This window comes from Lycium ferocissimum, chromosome 11, assembly GCF_029784015.1.
Source record: "Lycium ferocissimum isolate CSIRO_LF1 chromosome 11, AGI_CSIRO_Lferr_CH_V1, whole genome shotgun sequence".
Classification (NCBI taxonomy): domain Eukaryota; kingdom Viridiplantae; phylum Streptophyta; class Magnoliopsida; order Solanales; family Solanaceae; genus Lycium; species Lycium ferocissimum.
In genome coordinates, this window is record NC_081352.1 from 55390213 (window position 1) to 55405928 (window position 15716).

The window sequence follows — 15716 nt, forward strand, 5'->3', positions numbered from 1 at the left end:
GTCGTACAATCCAGAATAATTAGTCTAATTCCTAACTTTCAATATCAATATCTAATAACAAACAGTGCTTAAACAGAAAACGACCAGCCTCATGTCGCTGTATCATTCGTCATACACGAGGGTTCACTTTTTTATCCTTGCTCCTGACACTACTTTTCAACGAAGTATAATCTTAGGGGTCTGTTTGGTTTGATTCTCTTCTATGCTGAGATTAATTATATTTGGTTTAGTTATGATTAGATTGATTCGTGGTATTATTTTTTATTGACTATTTGATTTGTTGTACTCCCTTAGATTTAAAATAAGTGTCCAATTAACTTTACATTTGGTTCAAATTAAGTGTCCACTTATAAATTAAGAAAAGATTAACTTTATTTTTTCAGATTTATCCCTATTAACTCACGGCAATAAATTAGCAAGAATCTTATTAATTAAGAGTAATTTAGTCAAAATACCTATTCTTTCCAAGAGTTAGTGTTTTCTTAAGGAGTGTGAAAAAGGTTAAGCGAACACTTATTTTGAACCAAACGAAATATTAAAAATAACAAGCATTGCATAATTTTTAAGAAGAAGAAGTCTATGTTTACAAAAATAACCTCCTTCTTATTTAGTAGAAAAAAATTTGAGGGGCCTGAGGATATTTTTTTCATTTTCATTGTTTTATCCAGGAATAGCTAATCCCCGTAATATTATTCCACCATCTGACAAGAATGGCTTGTTCCGGTTCTATTTCTTATCCTGATATAACTTATTCCATAATTAATAACCAAACAAGGAATAAGACGATATTAAATTTTAATCCATGACTTTTATGCTTGTCAGATGCCAAACGGGCAATTCGCAGAATTGCCCTTCTTTTAGGGTGGTCTTTAAATTTTGCCCCTCATATTTGAAATCTTTAAATTTTAGCTTTTCGATAAACCCTATGGGTTCCCGAGTGTTCGAACCCCCACACAATCCAAAATTTTAAAAAAAATCGCAAGGTAGTTTAAATTTCGCTATGCCCCCATCTAAGATACACTTATGAAGGAATTACCAAAGTTATGCGACACGATACTTATGCCTCATGGGCGATTGGCATAAGTATGCCTGCTCCAAGATAACTTTGGTAATTCCTTCACAAATTTATGCTTCGGTCCAGACAAGTTTGCCCATTAAAGTATGCCTTCACCAACATAAATTTGTTAACTAATTATCAAACTTATTGCCGATGCATACTTATGCTTATGGGCAGACTTTGCCTTGAAGCATATATATGTATTTGTCATTCCAAACTAATTATGGGTTGCATTCAGATAGCGATGTTAATTGTTAAACACCACGAGTAGGCACGAACCCATTGTCATTAACGTGAGATACTAACTACTATTCCCTTAATTCAACAATTTATTGTTAGGTTTTGAAGTATATATACGAGGATCCACACGAATCTGCGAATATTGATTTGTTAATTTCTTTGGGATATAACTTAATTACCACAAACTCACCGTCATGGACGCAAAGTTTTATGGTTACTTTAAATTTAATAGCTCGATTCGAAAAAATCTAGTACTCTATATTCCGTTGTCGACATATCGCTTGGGTTTGTCTCAAGTCAATTCATACTTATGTTAATTGTTGTTAATTTGTAAACCGAGATTAAGCATGTGAGTTGGAACAATATCTCGTATAAGAAGATTAAAATGCAAGCTCGATCCGAGGCATACTTTCTTAGAAATGCAAAAGCTGAATATCTTTGGATGGCGACTTTTAGTTATGTTTAGTTATGCTTGATCCGGACTTTTAGTTGTGTTTAACTAAAAGTCTCCGGAGGGCGACTTTTAGTTATGTTTAGTTATGCCGATCCGCATAACTTTAACTTTCCTTAAAGATTGTATCTTGGATTCGCATACACTCCCCCAATCCCGCTCATAAATTATTTTTTATTTTATGCTCGAGGGATTCGAACCCGAGAACTTCATATATTCTTCCACCTTTCCAAGCAAAGGGCAAAACTTAAAGACCACAAATATGAAGGGCAAAATTTAAAGATACAAATTTGAAATGAAAATTTAAAGACCACCCCAAACGAAGGGCAATCCGCGCAAAAAAATGATGCCAAACGACCCCTTAATACCTTTCCTCGGAAAATCTTCAAGAAATAAATAAAGAAATGGTATTTAGTGTAATTAATTTGTGTTACTTCATTTCTAACTCTTTAATTAAACACAAACACATACATGCTTCCCCTTTCTCTTTGGGGGTTTCTTCCTTTCCACAGAATCTAAAAATCAAAGAATTATGGCCGCCTTTAACTCTTTTTCATTTCTCTAAATCTTTCTTTCTCTTATCTCATAAATACCCAAATATCTAAAAAATAACATTTAACTCTTTCTTGATTTTTCCCAATTTGACCATAATTTAAAGGTGAGATTTTTATCTTCTTTTTCTCTTTATTTACATTTCTGTCAGATATTTTCGTGTGGGTATTTCTTGTTTTTTGATCTCTCTGATGTTTACATCTTGTTTCCTATTTTTGTAAAATCTTTTTTTATTTTTTTTCTCATGGTTTGATTTGGATTGTTAAAGGAAAATTCATGTTTATGGGGCTTTATATTTTGAAATTTAGGGAAAAGTTGTGATCTTTTGCACCTTAACTAATTGAATTAGTTCACACAAGTGGCCAATTTTATGTGCCTTTTTCAGTGGATATACTTGTAATTGTTTATGGGGCTTTATATGTTGAAATTTAGTGGCTATTGGTGAAAAGTTGTGATCTTTTTGCACCTTTACTGAGAATTAGTTCACACAAGTGGCCAACTTTATTTGCCTTTTTCAGCTTGGATTTGATACTTGATTGATCATAAGTAGAACTAGAGCTATATGTGGAATTTTCTCTGCTCGACGCGCATAGTGAAAAAGAACTAGACTAAAGTAATAGTGATTAGTCCTGAGGACAACTTTTATGATCAGTACTATGATAAAGTTCTTTTTTTTTTAGAGGAAAAAATTGTTTTGCTATAGAAATTATCATATGTATGTTGGGTTTCTATGAAGTATTTGTCAATTTTATATTAACATTGATTTGCCATTGTTTTGATAATATATAGCCATATCTTTACTACTCATTTACTTTTTAACTGCTTGTTTATTCAGTAGATTTTTAGCATGGACTTGGGAATTTCCTTTAAAAAAGAGAACAATTCTTCTCCTTAGTTATCAAAATGAAGAAAGAAAAAGCTGTTGTTCTCCTCGTTAGGATGCAGATGTTGGTGATACTTGAAATGCGTAATGTTTTAAGGACTAACTTACACTGGTTGGGCTGTTACATGCAATCTGCACCAACAATGCAAGCATTTTGTAGTTTTTATTATTGAAATCACATCTTCTGAGTTTATTTATGGTTTTCTTTGTAGAAGAGAGAAGCTTAGAATGGAGAAAATTGAAGAGTCAGGTAGCCCTAGTTGGGGTGCATCGTTTTTTCAAACAACGGAAGATGTTGCAAGAGCTGTAGCTGCTGCTGCAGCTGCCGTTCGGTCGCCACGACCTTCTGTGGTATATTCATCTAAAGATGACAGTGGTAGTCAGCTTCAGAAACTTCAGCGTTCAGTAACTAGATTAATGAAAGGCTTATCCAGTCCCCCTGAAGTTAAAAGTGGAGCCTACAACCCGGAAATACTAACTAGCCAAAAGCGTCAGTGGGCTAGGTTTCAGTTGCAATCCCTGGTATGCTATATGCCTAACGCTGGAGCTTTCTGCTGTATGCTAAAATGCAGGAAACTAAGTTATCCATTTAAAGTTCCCCCAAGAGCTAAGGTTTTAATAGCATTTGCTCCAAATGCTACTTTCTTCCTATGATTTTTTCCAAATTAATTACTAATTCCAGCTTGAAGTTTTGATGATGGTGAATGATAGACATTAAACTCCTGGATTTGATGGTTAAATTTAGTTTTCAATTTATACTACGAGTGCAGAGTCCTTTTGGTTTTGTTAGATAATTATATTATGTAAGCTTGTAGGATCATAGAGTTTGGAAAGAGCCATCAAGGTGTTTTGAGAGCATGGTGGTTGTTGGACTCCATCCTAGCTGTGATATTCAAGCACTTCAAAGGCTTTATTTTTCAAGAAAGCTAGATGGTCCAGGGAGACTTAGAAGTGCACTTGGAAGTCAAAGTCAATCACGCGTGGAACCTAACCTTGAGCCTCAGGTGTCGATTCTTGTAGGGTTTAATTTGCATGGAGTTAGAACTGTATAATTGTCATGGACTATAAGATGTTACTTCTTTGGATTTCAGGTCTTGTTTGTTTACCCTCCAGAGAAGCAATTGCCACTCAAATACAAGGATCTTCTCTCATTCTGCTTTCCAGCAGGAGTAGAGGTTGGGTTCCCCTTTTTCCCTTTTATTTGACATGTATATCTGATGGTGTCATGGAGTTTTTAGGTAGTTTCCTCTGTAAGGTTGAGATATAGGAGAGGTTTATTTTGAAGTATTTCAAACTTTAAATGCGGTGGCATTTGGTCAACTTCTGTAAAGAGTTTGACATAGAAAGCAAGAAACTTTTGGTTTGAAGCATACAGCATATTATAGGTGATGGGTCACGCATCATGCAATTACATTCACCTGTTCCTACCTTAGGTAAGAAAAAAAGAAAGAAAAAGAAACATAAAGAAAAGGACTGGTTGATTTAAGGTAAAAGCAACTGAGGCATCAATCTCCTTTCTGTATCAAGGGGAAAAAAGATACAACTAATTATAGATTGAACTTGGAATGTATTTTATACCAGGCTAAAGAATAATGTCTCTCCTATTGCATATCTACCTTCTATGTTCAGCCATACCTGCAGTGGATCTTTTCTGATGGTTCAAAAATGGTGCATCTGATTACAGGTTCATGCTGTTGAGAGAACTCCATCAATGAGTGAGTTAAACGAAATACTTCTGGGACAGGTATTGATGCTTCCTTTCTATAATGACCTCCGAAGTGATAGCTGTGGTTTGTGACCAAATTCCTGTAAGAAAGCCAAACTGTAGTGAAGTTTACTGCCAGGAAGAAGCTGATTAAATTACTCTCTCGAAAAAGAAAAAAAGTGGTTTAATACGCTATTTGACAATTTGATATTCATAGAGGAATGATTGAGGCTTTATGCAGACGCAAGGATATGCTTTTCAGAAACTTTTTAAAGCATGTATGAGTTTGTGCAGTGGCTATTCTGAACTAGAATAAGCTGGATCTTCTAGGTTCCATTAATGGACCATATTTCTGTGGTTCTATTGTTGGACCAGATTTTAAGTTTATTGTAGAAACGAGTTGGTAAAAATTAATGTGGGCATGCTTTATTATCTGCTATTTGGCGTATTTTCAAATATTAGGGACTTCCTCTTATGACACATGGGATGAATTCCCCTTTTGCTTTGCCTATGGCATCAAGTAACAGTAAATGGTTAGCTCTTTTATATCTGCAATGCAGTTGGAGGTATTCTCCCCCCTCCCAAAAATAACCCTTAAATGAACATGTTACTCCTCCAATTATTTCCTGAGCTAGAGACTAGAGTAGTGTATTCCCTGTTTAAAAGAAGTTTTCTTTCCATACCAAGAGCCTCTCTACCTTCACAAGGTAGGGGTAAACCCTCCCCAGATCCCACTTGTGGAATTACACTGGGTATGTTTTTATTGTTGTACCAAGAGAATAACATAATAACATTAAGGAAATTACTTTTCTGTCCCATTGTTTATTTTCCATTAGAAAGACTGCTATATATTTGTAAGTTGTCGTCAGTCTGATAATTATCAACTATACTTCAGTGTTTTGGTATGTAAATTTAGTTTTGTGGTGTAATACAGAGTTTACTTTATTCCGATATACATGTTAATGTGCTGCGACTTTTCCAGGAACACCTTAAACAAAATGATCTATCCTTTGTCTTCCGGCTTCAGGTATCATCATATGACCCTTCACAGCTCTGACCAGTCAATTTCTAATTGGTTTCTTTTGTTATTGAGCATAACATGAATTTGCACATGGAACTGATTTAAATTTTGTTTTCTATCTACGCCAACATTTTTAAATTACACAACGTTCCGATTGTTTTGGTTTTTAGTATTCTCCTCTTTATTGTTAAATAGGTTACTGTAGTTTGTAGGTATGTGCAATGAGAATATGCAACATACTTGAAAATACAACAGTAAGAAGTGCTCCACTTTCAGGTGTAGCCTATATTTTTGTTACCAACATTAAATCTTTTTTAATCAATAAATCAAGTAACTTTTTAAAAGGAAACAACGGTAAGGGTGTGTTTGGTGTGAAGGAAAATGTTTTTCCTAGAGAACAAGTTGGTTTTTACTTCTTTTCTGGTTTTTGGTATATAAGCAGAAAATATTATCCCAACAGCATTTTATATAATCTAGGCAAACATTATGGGGGTAGGGTTGAGGGTAGGAGTGTGGGGGATGGTGGGGATGGGGAGCTATGGAGGTGGGGTGTGTGGATGGTGGGGAGGAAACAATTAATGTGGAACACCACTTATGGAACTTGTTTGTTCGGGAAGTGACTTTCCTCAATTTTTAAGGAGAGGATATTTTTCAAAATATTTGACCAACCAAACATGAGAAAATTAAAAAACATTTTCCGGCAAATGTTAGCCATACCAAACACACCCTATAGCTTTCAATTTCCATATCTACTCTGTGCATAGATGTGCCAGCTTTGGCTTTATAAACAGGACAATTTCTTTTCACTTTTTCTTCTCCTTTCTCATCCTAGTTTGAAAAGATAGGAGAATTAGACAAAGAAATTGTGCTGATCAATTGGATTATGTATTTTAAACTCAAGTTTCTTAATGTAGGTTGCTGATAATTCAACTCTATACGGTTGCTGTGTTTTAGTTGAGGAAATGGTTCAGAAACCCTCTGGACTGCTTTCCATGATTTCAGATGTACAAAACACCAGCTTGGGTATTAGCCGCCAAATTTTAACAACACGCCGCTGTTATTGCATTCTTTCCAGACTTCCATTTTTTGATCTTCACTTTGGTGTATTAAATAGGTTCGTTTCTCTTTCGGTTGAATTTTCTAGATTGTCCAGATCTTTTTATATCGTTGTTGTTAAAACTTAAAACTTGATGGGCTTAATTTAGGGAATCTTGTTGAACAATAGTCCCTTAGTGTTCAATTACTTGGATGCTTTTATTGTGCGGTTATTAACTAGCAGCAAACTTTGAGAGATCTATTTTATCAATAGTGCTTTCTCTGAAGCAATGAGTGTCCCAACCCGGTAACCCCCACTTCTCTCTGGCAATATAGGCAAGACCAATGTTTCTGTTAACAATGTGATATTACTGATACCTTCCAAGGTTTCTCTCGCTGATATGCTGGACTTCCTATCCGCTTTCTCAAAAAAACAAAAAAAAATAAAAAATGATGAACTTCCTTTCAGTTTCATTTCTTGTGAATCTTATTACTGGTTTCCAGCATGTACAAAGATGAGCAACATTTCAAATAAACAACAAACCTAGGGAGTAAGGTGACCCTTGAAGCAGAATGCAAAGTTGGCTACTTTTTCAGCTGATATTCATTTGGGAAATAGGCTGGCTTTATCAAACATTTGAGAAACATCTTAAATAGTTCAACTGCACAGATATTATTTAATTTGCCTACCTAGATACATAAAGGAATTAGAAGCATAATACAATTAGTAGATTTCAGCTCTTTGGCCATTGTTTTTAGAACTTAATAAAAGAGAACTCTTGAGTGGAAGTCTATAAAGGAAGTATTGGTTTGGTGCTTGCCTACATTAACATTTTCGTGTAAAAATAATCATGAGCAAGAAGAAGCATTATGCCAGCTTTCGGTGCTTGCTATTACTGGTCTATGTATGTGCAGAATAGGTAAATGTATGGTTTAACTTTGGGAGATTCTTCGCAAGTCATTGCTGATAATGCTTTGTCGCTAGTGCCTACTGAGACACTGTTTGATATTTTGTCCCTTTTCTAGCATTTTCACTGAAGAAAGATTGGAGCGGTTAACGAAGCAAGTTGGTGATCTTGATTTTGATTCACTTGTGATTGATGATGAGGAAGAAAATTTGGGAGAAAATACTCCCAGCAGATCATTGGAAGAAACAAATCAGTACGTCCTGAACGGCATTGTAGAAAGCCCGCAACCAATCACTGCTGATTCTGTTATTAGTGGAACCGTGGATGACAAGTCTCAGCTGGAGTATAGAGTTGCAGAAGGGGATGTACTCTCAAAGAAAGATGGAACTGATAACAAGGCATGTACTGCTGATAACGACATAGATTTTGCTAATAAAGAATCTATACTTGGAAGGCAAGTCCCTGAAGCTTCTGATAATTCCACTGATGATAACAAACAACTGGTAGAAAAGGGTGTACCAAATGCTGTTTTGCCACTTTTAAGATATCATCAGTGTGAAAGTTCTGAATCTTCCTCTAGGTATATTACTTCTTATTTGGCTCTCAGTACAATTTTTTCTTTCCGATCTGTCTCATAAATTTGTGACCCTTTTGCTCTGCGCTTTATCTATTGTGTCCAAAATATTGAGAGAACATCTAACTGGAAGTTGGTACTTTTTATCTGCAAATCCTACCTCTATGAAGTGCTTTTAGTTTTGGATACAGTTTCCAGGGCTCTCCTAGTGAAGATAGACATTTTAGAAGTGATTTTGATGAAACCGAAACTGAGGAAGCATCCTTTTCTGGGCAAGATGATTCAAGCCAGCATAGTGATATAGTAGAATGGGCGAAGGTTTGAATCTTTTTTGGCACTTACCCAGTTAAAATTTTCAAGTTATGGCTTGTCATTAGTGGGTTATCCTGGTCTTTTCTGACCCCTTCATTCTCCTTCACCTTTCAGGCCAATAAGCATGGATCTTTGCAGATACTATGCGAATATTACAAGCTAAAATGTCCCGCAAGGGGCTCAACAATTAAATTCTTTCCTCTGGATCACCTTCATCCTTTAGAATATTATAGACCTGATGAAGAACTTTTACATTTTACTGGATCGACAATTGACTTAAAATCATGCAGTACAAGTTTGGAATTAGCAGAGGTAAATTCTTTTTTTTGGCGAGTGCTGGTCTTATTATATTTTCATCCTTGAAGAGTGAAGTAGAGGGGGTGGGGTGAGAGATGTCATGTTAAATGGTTGAGAAATTGTTTATCCAGCTAGCTACACCTTCCAATAGTTGGTATTCTATGTATTAGCAGCTTATGCTAATTTGGTTTCCATAATACAGGCTCACAATGCACTCATGGTGGAAGAGGAAGCAACTGCGTTGTCAGTCTGGGCTATTGCATGCTTATGTGGCTCATTGCGGCTTGAGCATGTGCGTGGTGATAGGCCATCTATACAACCTACATATAACCATTCAATTGAATGATTGACATACTAATTTGTCTACTTGACTATAATAAGTGACTAATGTTCTGAAACTAGCTTGACTTATCTCTGAAATGATTGCCTTTGTCATCATTAGTCATCTTTGCCTCTGTCATCAAAACAAAAATCAGTCATTTTACCCTTTTAACATGTTGAGCCTTAATTTCAATAATATTCTGGTAAATTCGTCTTCGTGCTGCAAACCAGTTTTCTGTAGTGGTTTTCCACTTCAAACCCATTACATTAAGTCAAACCAATTTTTATTTTTTATAGCTTGATAATTTTCTCTGCCCTTTTTAAAAATTAATCATTTATATTAATATTATCCTATTTCTGAGCTGCTATGGTAGCAAACCTCTTGTGTAGGCCTCCACATTACTGCATGGACTGCTTAAAAAATGGAAAATAAATTTAAGGGAAGACATATTTCTTAGCAACAGAATGCGGGATGGGTTTGTCTTTTAGATTTTGGAGAATCTCTCAAGCTCTATAAAGTTTTGATGTACCTAAATCTCCAGTGTATTTCATGGCGAGTATTGGAATAATCAGTTCATTCACACTCCTATATCGAGTTATATACTTGATTCTATTTAATTTCTCAATGTTGTCTATGAAGATTCTTGCATGCTCATCAAATTCTTTTGACACTATTGTTCCTACTTGCGTTCTATAGGTGCTGACACTGTTTGCGGGAGCTTTACTGGAGAAGCAAATTGTAGTGGCCTGTTCAAATTTGGTAAGTATCACTTTGCGGCGTCTTTTCTGTGGTATATATTCAGTTAGGTTTGGCATCATATGATACTGTTTTGATTTCACATACTGAATGCTTTCTTGATTAGTCTGTGCTGCTTAGGAAGCATCGTTTATTGTTGCAAAGATTAATGCAGAGTCTTAAGTTTTAGTTACTTAATTGCAGGGAATATTGTCTGCATGCATTCTGTCCATTATCCCTTTGATTCGTCCTTATCAGTGGCAAAGCTTGTTGATGCCGGTAAGTTTCAGTTGGCAATGAATGTTTTCCTCAGGGAATAGATCTATTGCATTTCTGATTTATCTAACTTTCTTGACGTGTGAATTGTCCAGGTTTTGCCTAATGACATGCTGGATTTTCTGGATGCACCTGTTCCCTATATAGTGAGTATATCCACGTCTTAGGATTTTCCTTGTCTTTCATAATTGGCTCCCAAAGAAATGTATAAGCAAAGAGGTTTTGTTGGAAGTTAGATGAGGCTATTCTTAAAACGATTGGAGTACTTGAATGAGTGGTTTGTTTCATTTTGACTGAAAGTTGATGGGTTTGTAGATGTTCTTGTCGTCAATTAAGAATGTGTACCATTTTGCCAGTTTTTTCTCTTATATATCTTGCACTATTGGGTTATCATTCAGTATGTTTTTGTCCTGTATTTAGCTGATCTCATCTGCGCTAGAATGTATTGTTTCCTGGATATTCTCAAAATGTATCTATCTTTCCAGGGATTTGTGTAGCCAATTAATCAAATTATTCCTGTTTGAGTGCTGTCTGTGATGATGTGGTGTATTATTTTTGATAAATTATTTTTAGGTCACAAGGGGCCGTTTCTGGTGCATTAACTTTTATTTTGCTTTTTTGTTTTCCTTACCTTTGAGTAGGTAGGTGTGAAGAATAAAACCTCTGAGGTTCAGTCAAAGTTAACAAATGCCATCCTTGTAGACGCAAACAAGAATCAGGTTTGTGAACTGGTCATTTCTATTGCATGAGCTGAAAGTAACCGTTTGCATGACTCTTCAGCAGACTGTCGTCTTAGTTTTGTTTTATCAAAACTTCATTACTGAGTACTGCATACAATTTTGTGAATTTTGTTGCCTGTTAAAGTTTTCTAAGAGGGATATTCTTTTCTTGTGTATTACATTGAATATCAGGTGAAGTCACCAACTTTACCACAACTTCCGCAGCAAAAGGAGTTATACTCTTGCTTAAGTCCTTACCATGCAAAGCTGGTGGGAGAAAGTTACCTGGCAAGGAAGAGGCCAGTTTATGAGTGCACAGATGTTCAGGTATTGCTGGACGTCTCATTGCTCCCCTTCCATTCCCTCATTTGTCCCTTGCCACAGAGGCAAGTCATGATTTATTTTTGACTCATCTAACTTAGCTGGTTTCGTCCAACTAAGGTGACAGATTACTTGTTTTTCCTGGAAATAGCATGGATGAGGCATTTCTAATTATATGTTTGGCGTTTGATTATAGTGTGTGAGTTTGTTAACTTCTAGTCTATTGTATCATAAAAGGAAAAAAAAAAAAAATGATATAGAAGGACAAATGAATCTCACCAACAAAACAAAAAAAAAAAAAAAAAAAAAAGAGGACAAATGAATCTAATTATGCCTGCAGTTGGAATTAGATAAGTGGGTCAAGTTAAATGCTGTGAGGGCTAGTCCTTTCATTTGGGAGCCTCATGAATTTGAACTCAACCTTAGTATGTTCTCCTCTTTTTTTATTGGTTTAATGATGTTGGTGTTTGGGAGCTTGCGCGCATTTCGACTATTACACCAGTTCTTAGGCAGATGGGAAGAAATCACCTAGTGTTTTTTGCTTCCATGGGACTTGAACCTGAGACTTCGTGGTTCTCCTCCCACTTTATTGACCACTAGGCCAGACCCTTGGGTAGTTGGGTGCAAGTATATTGTCCTCTCCTTGTTACGAGGATTCTTAATTTTCCTTTCCTTCTGAGTGTGTAATCACTTACTTACCGTCTCAAGCTCTATCCCTTTGCAAATGCTCATATTCCTTTCCTTCTTAATCACTTATTTGACCATTCTAACCCTTATCCTTTGTGGAGATGTTCATGTTGTCTTAACAGCTTATTAATAAGATAAACGAAATGAAAGAAACAAGCAGGTAGCCCTAGAGAACTAAGAATAAGCAAAGTATGTAATCCAAATGAAGTCATAGCTCCACCAGCGGACCATCTTTGCGAATTGAATTGTGAATTGGTAGAAATGATATTGAGATATGGTACACTTCATTTGTAACTGTAGACCTGAATACTTGTTCTTTTATATGAAACATTTAAAATGTAAACTGAAGGTATATGGAGTAGCTAGTGGAGTTTATTGAAGATATTGTGCTGGTCCTGTCTTTGTTTCCTTCAGCTCTCCTACGGATCATTTACTTTGTAGCCTCGTATGTATATATGATCTTTCAGTTGAGTTCAAACAAATGATGACCTATTTGGGATGGTTGACAATGTTAGGTGGTGTTTTGTGCATATTGTTTTTGAAATCTTGCAAATGAATTTTCAAAAATGTGTTTGTTTAAGTTATTCAAAAAACAGTTTTCTGAAAAAATGGTTTCAGGGTAGAACACTCAAGTTATTCAAGAAACAGTTTTCTGAAAAAATGGTTCCAGGGTAGAACACTCAACAAATCTTCAAAAGAATGCGACTATCTAAACATGTCTCTTGTTACACCTTTTTTTTTCGAAAATGTTTTTTCCAGAAGTTCTTCAGGGCCTTATATTAATTCAGCTCTGCAGGATATCTTTATAGCTCTCTTGCAACTCTGACATCACAGATATCATATAGCTGTCTTTGTCATTTTGGTCACTGGCTCTTCTTCCTTTATGATATTTATGACCTCAATAGAGTGCTAACTCACCCAGAATGTTGTTCTTCAATGTAATTTCTTTACAGTATGCCGTTATATTCTAGCTGTTTAAGCTATCTACTCAGTGTTTATTACTAGCTGTTTAAGCTATCTACTCAGTGTTTATTACTGTTTAACCATGACATTATGTTTAGGTTGAGGCTGCAAAGTGTTTCCTGGCGGTGTTGCGGTCTTACCTGGATTCACTTTGCTCAAACATTCGTTCACACACAATTACTAATGTCCAATCAAATGATGATAAGGTTTGTAACTTCTCTTGGAGCATTGATTTATCTGATTACTTGTGTGAAAAAGCCCTCTTTCTGGTTTTTTAATGCTCTGGAATGTTCTGAGGAAATCAAAAGAAAGAAACAACAGAATACAATAGAATATTGGCTTAGTAAACCTGGACAGAGTGACTGTACTTGTATCACTTTCGGAAGGTATCTTTAACTAAATTATTCAGAATCAGATATTGTCTACACTCTTTGGCAAAACCTGTTCCGAATGGGGCATCCAATACAGAAGTAGTTTGAAACAGTATTTTGATATTTGAGCAATTTTACACACTAAGACCTGTACTGAAAGAAAAAGCAGTTTACTTGAACAAACATCCATTTGTTTTTCCACCCCTGGAAAAGTAGATGATGATAGTAGATATATTTTGGTGCTGCATGATGACGTTTGTAACTTTTAGAAACTTCTTGCACTGGGAAAATGAATTCAACAATTCATGTGTAGTAAATCTTGTTCCTGTTGAAGCTCCTAGCTTCTGAATTTATCACTCTAAATTCTTCAAATTTACTGATTACTTGAGCTGTTGCAGAATTATCTACTGATTACTTGAGCTATTGCAGAATTATATTTTGCTCAGTCCTTTATGTGCATAAGTTGTATTAACATGAATACTAATATTTGATGAAAACCTTTCCAAAATATATCTTTGTATTCATGAAACTTACACCAGAGTATGTTAACCTGGAGACACTGTTTTGTTATAGTAGAGCTTTATCATCAACACTTGAAAGTAAAATATGCATGTGTCACAGAGTTGCATAATTTCAGATTGTAAAAGGTAATTTATCTGAAAATCACTCTTTTCTGCTCCACTTGCTGATGGATATAAGCATCATTTTTATGTAGTTTCGCATGGTTAAAATCTCAGTCTTGCTTCAGTGTGAACTCTTATGCTTAGCTGTTAAGACTAGTTGTAGTTTCTTTTACTTTTTGCTGTAACAATATCTACAGTTTGACAAACATCCGCTTTTATGAAGAAATCCTTATGCATTTCATTCTTACACCGATTGGCAAAAGTGACTTCCTCTTAACTAAGAAATCTTATCCTGCTCTTTGGTTATTAGGTATCTCTGCTGTTGAAGGAGAGCTTTATCGAGTCATTCCCTAGTCGAGATCGGCCCTTTATGAAGGTGTGTGCTTAAGCTTCCCAACTTTATTCAGTTGTTATCTTAAGCCTTATAGTTTCACTATACTGCACCCTGCTAATGTCATTACTGTGCTATGCAAAATGATTTGTGAGCTGGACTGGTTCATCTATGGTTTGCTTGCAAAACTGAATCTGCATTTACGGGAGCTACAAACATTTCGTATTGTTATTTTGGGGTATCAATTGATGTGATGCAAGTCCATTTTAGATTGTAACAAAAATCTTCTCTTGCCACTTCTTCCATTTTTTTTTTTTTTTTTTTTTTTTTTTGGTTTAAATGTTACCCTTCATTTGATGGTGAAGCCGCCACTTTGGTTTTCCTCATGCAAATACGAAAAACGTGCTAATCTGTTACTTCTTGCTCTTGGTGAAACAGCTTTTCCTGGACACACAGCTCTTCTCTGTACATACAGATTTTGTACTCTCTTTCTTCCAGAAGGAATAGAGCCGCCATGCATAGATCCAGTTCGTGATGTAATAGTGGAACGCAAGTTCCTGTATTTTTAGCGTATAGTTTATTGCTCAACAGTCTAATATAAGGGTAAGTTATGTATCATAATTCATAGAAGATACACATTTAATCTGTTGTTCTGATTTCTAGCATCAGTCTAGTGTGTTTTTTTTTTCCTTCCAAAAAACTCTCTCGTTTGTTCAACTCAGGCATGCCAAGTAGCCAATGCATTGGAGAACATAAAGTATTGTAGGATAGAATCATAAACTTGTACAGCGAGTGAAATTCTAGCAAAAGCTAAAATATCTATACTGGTCTGAGTTCCATTCTTGTTTTTGCATGGTACCAATTTTCATATATATGTAACGCAATTGCTAGTTCCCTATTATTATTTTTTTAAGAGAAAAGACATCATTTAACCCCTTTAATCCTAATTTAAAACTCAGCCGAAAATAAACTTAACTTATTTATTTACTCCCTTAACAACTTACGATTTAATTATCTTTCCCTCTAGTGGCTGCACACAGGCGCGTGTTTAAAATACCACCCGCGCGTTAATTAAATTTTTTAACGTTTTTTTTTTTTTTTTTAATACAAATCGATCGGGGAACGATTATAATTCGTTCTCTTTTAATCCCAACCCGACCCACCACCCTTTAGAACCCTAAGTTCAACTTCATCTTCATCTTCATCACCTTCAATCGGCCCCCATTTTTTTTTTTCCCCCATTCATGAAATTCCTCTTGCTCACACCATTGCTCCTTCATATATGTATTCTTCCTCCACGAAATTTCTCCATCAAATTTCTCCTCCAAATTTC

General features: G+C 35.5%; 1 protein-coding gene across 3 annotated transcripts; it reads left to right on the top strand.

Moving 5' to 3' along the window:
• The first annotated feature begins 2194 nt into the window (after nt 1-2194).
• On the top strand, nt 2195-15222 carry LOC132037437 (uncharacterized). Of its 3 annotated transcripts, none has more exons than XM_059427957.1 (19): nt 2195-2406; nt 3396-3705; nt 3999-4187; nt 4275-4358; nt 4868-4927; nt 5871-5915; nt 6824-7023; nt 7971-8432; nt 8606-8744; nt 8853-9050; nt 9238-9327; nt 10054-10116; nt 10297-10371; nt 10464-10514; nt 11010-11087; nt 11280-11414; nt 13157-13264; nt 14363-14428; nt 14822-15222. In XM_059427957.1, exons 2-19 carry the CDS (start codon nt 3412-3414, stop codon nt 14888-14890), a joined length of 2406 nt encoding a protein of 801 aa, XP_059283940.1. In that variant the 5' UTR covers nt 2195-2406; nt 3396-3411; the 3' UTR covers nt 14891-15222. The 3 variants fall into 3 exon arrangements, with proteins under 3 accessions (XP_059283940.1, XP_059283941.1, XP_059283939.1); XM_059427958.1 differs by having other exon boundaries at nt 3399-3705; XM_059427956.1 differs by lacking the exon at nt 2195-2406 and having other exon boundaries at nt 8618-8744.
• Nucleotides 15223-15716: the final 494 nt, after the last annotated feature.

Excerpts from the sequence above, each read along its gene's own strand:
- LOC132037437 (XM_059427957.1), top strand. The coding sequence starts at position 3,412 with ATGGAGAAAATTGAAGAGTCAGGTAGCCCTAGTTGGGGTGCATCGTTT. Across the intron at positions 4,928-5,870 it reads ACGAAATACTTCTGGGACAG|GAACACCTTAAACAAAATGA; the intron begins GTATTGATGCTT and ends CGACTTTTCCAG. Across the intron at positions 8,745-8,852 it reads ATATAGTAGAATGGGCGAAG|GCCAATAAGCATGGATCTTT; the intron begins GTTTGAATCTTT and ends TTCACCTTTCAG.